The sequence below is a fragment of the Capsicum annuum genome, chromosome 6 (genome assembly GCF_002878395.1).
Source record: "Capsicum annuum cultivar UCD-10X-F1 chromosome 6, UCD10Xv1.1, whole genome shotgun sequence".
Classification (NCBI taxonomy): Eukaryota; Viridiplantae; Streptophyta; class Magnoliopsida; order Solanales; family Solanaceae; genus Capsicum; species Capsicum annuum.
This window is the reverse complement of record NC_061116.1, coordinates 49,941,166-49,947,078: the sequence shown is the minus strand read 5'-3', so window position 1 is coordinate 49,947,078 and position 5,913 is coordinate 49,941,166. Positions and strand designations below refer to the sequence as shown.

At 32.4% G+C, this 5,913-nt stretch overlaps 1 protein-coding gene across 1 annotated transcript; it reads left to right on the top strand.

Moving 5' to 3' along the window:
* The first annotated feature begins 1,035 nt into the window (after nt 1-1,035).
* Nucleotides 1,036-3,279, top strand: LOC107875062 (probable membrane-associated kinase regulator 6). The gene is made up of 2 exons (XM_016721707.2): nt 1,036-1,733; nt 2,948-3,279. Exons 1-2 carry the CDS (start codon nt 1,133-1,135, stop codon nt 2,956-2,958), a joined length of 612 nt encoding a protein of 203 aa, XP_016577193.2. The 5' UTR covers nt 1,036-1,132; the 3' UTR covers nt 2,959-3,279.
* Nucleotides 3,280-5,913: the final 2,634 nt, after the last annotated feature.

The following is a 5,913-nucleotide window of genomic DNA, read 5'->3' as shown; positions in this document are numbered from 1 at the left end:
ATAACTCTTCTCAATTATTCAGCCTCTTTCAAAGGTGAGTTGTGATACCATCACAATCAATTGCACGCTTGTATTGAAACAATTGAAATCTTCATTCCCCAGGAATGGAGTATAATCGTGCATTAAGCCTATCAAATTATGATAGCATATAACCTCTTTCAAAATATTGCTAATTCATGAGCAAATCGAGGTATGCATATAATGTAGAGAATTTTTCTCTAATATACCATATAATCATAATAAGTGTGTGAAAATATTATCACTTCTGGTGATTATTATCATATTAACCCTCTATGCTTATATCCGTGCATTTAATCACTTTTCTTCTTTCAGACATATTTGCACTGCTACCATATTCACTTCAGAGAATGGAGTATAAATGAGACATGTCTCATGACTTTTCACAAAAACCTATTATTTTGCCTTAGCCATCATAGTATAATCAATATGGTGTATTGAAATTCAAACTCAATATCTTGTCCATATAAAAAGGTGTCTTAGGCTATAACTCGATGGGACTTGAACCCAATAACTTATCATCATGGTGCATTGAAACTTGTGACCCAATGTCTTGCCTTCTTAATGAGATGAGATTTAAATTCATCATCATATCTTTTAACGATATTGTTCTTCATGAACAAATTTAAAGAATAAGTGATTTCAAACCAATTATTTTTTTCTCTTGTTTTGACAGAGTCTCGTGCAAATAACGTGTTATGAAATATAAATCAAAGAAGAAGAAAAGAGAGAGTGATTCTTATTTCTCTTGATGAGTTAATTACAATGAAAGAAAACTCTTTATTTATAAGAAAAAACTAAACTTGGGTTTCTAACTTTTCCATAAATATAGACATTCACTGGTAATATATTTATAACAATATCATTTTATATTCTAGTTCTCTATACACGTCGGTGTAAAGAATATTTATATAATCATATACTTTATTAAGTGGTACAAATAAATATCTTAATAAAATTAATTAGTTTTCAAATAAAAAATAGTAATAATTAACTTGCTATCATATGTTTAAATTTATTAGTGGCACAGCTTATATGTTACTCTAACTTAAGTCCTTGTTCCATGTAAGCCTGATGAAAACCCTTTCTGTTTTTTCTTGTGTTGTCTTGTTGTATGTATGCAGAAAAATCAAAAGTGATGGAAAATTGCAAGGAGTCTTTATCAACAGAGAGTTGGTTGCTAAACAGGAAGCCATCAAAATTTGATAGCATGGAATATGAAGATGAATCTGCGTTCATTGAGATGGATCCCTCACTTTCTCCTTCTAAGAGGTTCTCTAATGTTAATCCACATGATTTCATCAACTTCAATTTTCCAATATCAGGTGATCAGTACTCTCCATCTGCCTCCATAATGAAAAATATGGAGCCTTCATCTTCAGTTATTACCAAGAAAGAATATGTGCATACTTCCTCTAGGAAAGGACTTGGGATTTTCAAGAAGTTGTTGGATTTTCTGAAACCTTTGTGTCAGAAAATAAAATGCGCTAATTTTGGGTGCAAAAATACAAGTAGTACAAGTATTATCGAAAGCAGAAGATCAACTGCGGAGGGATCAATTATGAATTATAAGAACTGGCAGGGAAGTTCTGACGGGACATCTCTAACTCCAAGGACAAGCATAGCTAATTATTCTGAGGATGATTGGCGAAGATCTTGTGATTCTGAGGCCTCAATTTATGAGGCTGTTCTTCATTGCAAAAGAACTATTAATGGTATGTCATATCACCTTCTTTTCTATACTCCCCAAATCAATTTACTTAGCATGCTTATTTTTTTCAGAGAAATTAATAAAGGGTGTAAATTGACTAATATAATATTATTTAATCTTGATTAGATGAATCTTTTTCAATTAATATGGGTATAGTTAAAAAAAGTAGTTAATTCTCTCTTGAATTCTTACAAATGTTTGAGGCAAATTTTTTTAACAACTATGTCAAGTAATTTGAGACACAAGGACTATCATCTTAATATATAGTATATGTGACAAAGGGAATGACTTGGATTTTACACTATTTAAATAAAAATGTATCCTACAATAAGATTTTACTTAAACACTAGTCCCGCTAATTAAGTCTCACCAATAAGGTAACTCCATCCTATGCTTTTTGGATCAAATCTGATGATAAAACTCAACTCATCATGTCCTTCCATAGAGTTGGATAAGTGATCTCTGATCCGATCCTTTCTTCCCAATTACGCTCCTCAATTAAATACATCACTATTGTTTGTATGTTCTTTACATATATGATTTCGGGCGATTCCCATTTCATCAATCAGCTAATTATTGAGTTAAATTTGGAAGCTTTATTTTTCAGATAATACTGAATTATCCCTTGAACTATATCCAAAAAGGCTATGACACACCTTAACTTAAAGAGACCCTATTACCCCTGAACTAATTAAAAGTATAATTTCGACATCCTTAGTGACTACGTGGCATATACGTGGCACAACACACTTAAGTGTCCACGTAGGCACACGTGTGTGCCACGTATGTGCCACGTAGGCACTAAGAGTGTCAAAATTACACTTTTAATTAGTTCAGGGGTAATAGGGCCCCCTTTAAGTTAAGGTGTGTCATAACCTTTTTGGGTATAGTTCAAGAGGGTAATTGTGTATTTTCTCTTTATTTTGCAATGGTATCAAATTCCTGAAGCCTAATCTTGAACGAGTCGAAAGCGAAAGAAGAATGAGGAGTTGTCTCTCTCCACAATCTTTTACTATTTTCTATCTCATGCAGTAATATTTTAGATTAAGTTAGATCCAAAGCATTTTTTTTAGTAATATACTATTAGTTTGGTATTAAGAAGTACTAATAGTTAATGGATATAAACTACAATATTATATAGTTGAAACTTTTGAATTTGTTCAATTTGATCATTTTCTCTGTTTGAAATAATACTGCCTTCTAATTTGTCTATTTCAGGTGATGAGTAATTGAGGGTTCAGTACTGCAAGGAAGAAATGGAAATTTACTTAAATGATATATAGGTAATAGAGAAAGAAAAGAAAAAAAGAAAAACAAGAGAGGTGTGAAGATATTCCCTTTATGTTCTTGGAGGTTTTGAGGAGACAAAGAATCTTCATGACTCACATTGTTTGTCATTGTGTTTTCCTTTTTGAGAATCTTCATGACTCACATTGTTTTTCCTTGTGTTTTCCCTTTTCTCTCAAGGAACAATCACTTTACGACTTGGAAGTCTTGCTTTATGCTATGAAAAGTCATATACGTAATGATATTAATTTGATATTTTTATACTCCTGTATTTCATTAAGTTATGTGGCATTATTTATTAAATACGAAACTTGGAATTAAAACACTTCAAAAAAGCGTGTTTGCAAAACTGTGGCTATACGGTCCACGAGCCGTGTCGAATACCCTCTTAGAACGCACCCAACAGGGGTATCACCATTAAATAATTCGCCATGGTTTTGGAAATCATCGCTGCAAGCCGTTTTTTGGTAGTGAAAATGAACGTCTAAAATTTGTAACCTAAAGGTATCATAATATGTGTGTGCCTAGAAGATTTTTAAGACTTGGGTTGTCTAAACATGATAAAACAACTACTCATCATCAGTATACCTATATAAATCTCTACTGTTTGTTTAAGCTCATTAGATATTATCATCATACAAAATATCATAAAAAATAAATTATAATCCTCTAGTAAGTCTGTTGAACATATTCTCAACTAGTAAATATCACCTATAAGGATCTTTTTCTTCTGTTTTGCCCTATTTTTAGCTAAGTATGCATTCATGGGGGTCAAAACATGCATCTCATAATATTGTTGTGCCAACAAAAGTTTTTCATGAGAAAAATAAATTAAAAATTTAAAGTTAAATTATCTTCAAATGTGAAATGTGTTATTTCAAAAAATACACATGAGAAAATTATGAGTATTTTCAAAAATCATAGACATGGAGCAGTTACAACTTATGGAGCAGTTACAACTTACGAAGAAGCACATGACCCTTGATAGAAAGGTATGGAGGACATAGATTAGGGTAGAGGGTTAGTAGGTAAGAGTACGTCCGTAAGTATAGGGAAAAATGTTTGTTTGTATGTGTGTCTCTAGTTTCTTGTTCGTGGTGTTTTGACAATGTCTATGATTTTTGAATAGCTAGTTTATAGTATTACCTTCTGGGTGTCTTGTTTTCTTTATTATCTAGCGACGTGATATACCTTTTGGTTGTTTGCTTTTATGTTTTTTGTTTGTTATACTGTTATCTGTCCTGAGCCGGGGTTCTATCAGAAGAGCCTCTCGACTTCATATGAGATAGTGATATGAAGTTTAATACACAAATATTGCACAACAATAATAACTCGACGATAAGAAAAATATACCACAAAACAGAATAATTTAACATAATTGATCAATTAGCCAACTAAGACTACATTGTAATGTTATCAAATGTAATGTTATCAAATGAAAAGGAAGAATCATCAATTTATAAAATTGCAAAACTTTTTCCTCCTATAAATAAAACAGAAATAAATAAACATGAATAAAGTTGTAAAACCAATAATGATAATTATTTCATCCTTTTTTAAACGAAAAAGAAAAAATCAAGTAGAATGGAACACAAAAACAGGCTAAACATCTAAGAATATCTTCACATTAACTGCACCTTTCCTATTGCTTTCATGCAAAACGAGCCTTCCGAATATAATGAATGTATTTGGACTTCGGAAGGATTGAAACCACATTTGGGGTAATGATACATCCCGAATTTCCTCAAGGCCCTTTACTATGAGCCAAGCAAGGAAATTATAAGGGTTGCAAGCTATGTTCATGAAGAGGAGGTGTTGGAGTTTGTTTTGATGTCATCCAAAGGATACCATGAGTTGAAGATTGGATCAAGAACTCAAGAGGAGGGAGAGCACTCGCGGCCTCAATGTGATAACCCACTTGACGTTCAGTCAAGTGTTTGATCAACCACCCCATGAGCCATCAAGTGAGGGCCAAGAAGACCCCTCATTGTCTAGGGGTGATGGGCAGTCACCCCCTTGACAGTCAGTCAAGGGAACCGTTAAGGACAACCATTCCATTACTTAGGGCTATTTTCGTCATTTAATTGTGGGTCACTTTTGGGCCTTTGTAATAGACTATGAAGATGTTTTGGATGAGATTTTAAAAAGTAGTTTATAAACTAAAAATTAAAAGTCATAAGTAGGAGAGACCCTACTTTGGATTTTTGGCTTATTTTTGTACTTTTTTAGCCTAAAAGTAAGTTCTTAAAAGCACTTTTTAGCTTTGCCCAAACACTACTAAAATTAAAAAAATACTTAAAAGCCAAAAACACTTAAAAATAAATCAATCCAAACACCCCTATAAATAATAACTTCTAGGTTTTACTTTCCTTAGTTGTTTTTGGATAGGGAACAAGCCAAATACTTGAGAGTATGATTGGAGAGCTTTTGTGAATGCTTGTCAAAAACGGGGGTTTTAAGGGCAATCGATTTCCTCTTGGTCTATGTAGTGATTAGGTGCTTGTTGATAAAAGATTTAAGGGTTTTGAACTTGATATATTCATTGGTTCCTATTTCTTTCTATCTTCTTGTATCAATCTATCTTCTATCTCTTCTTCGATTGTTCCTTCATTTCCCTAGTTAAATTCTTGTTCTTGTAACTTTTCTCGCATTATTTGGTATCAAAGCCGAGATTGAGTTCGTTTTCATGAATTCAATCTTGGGTTTGTTATCTTGTAAAAAAAGAGAATCCAAAAATGTTTTAAGGTTTTTTGATATTTAGTTTTTAATTTTTAAGTCTTCTTGTGCTTCTAGTCCTAGATTAGTGTTCTATAGTACTATTTGAGTCGTAATCTAAAATATGAGCTTAATCCGAGAAGCTTTAAGTGCTCCACCATTGTTGAAGCTTGAGTTTGAAG

Excerpts from the sequence above, each read along its gene's own strand:
- LOC107875062 (XM_016721707.2), top strand. The coding sequence starts at position 1,133 with ATGTATGCAGAAAAATCAAAAGTGATGGAAAATTGCAAGGAGTCTTTA.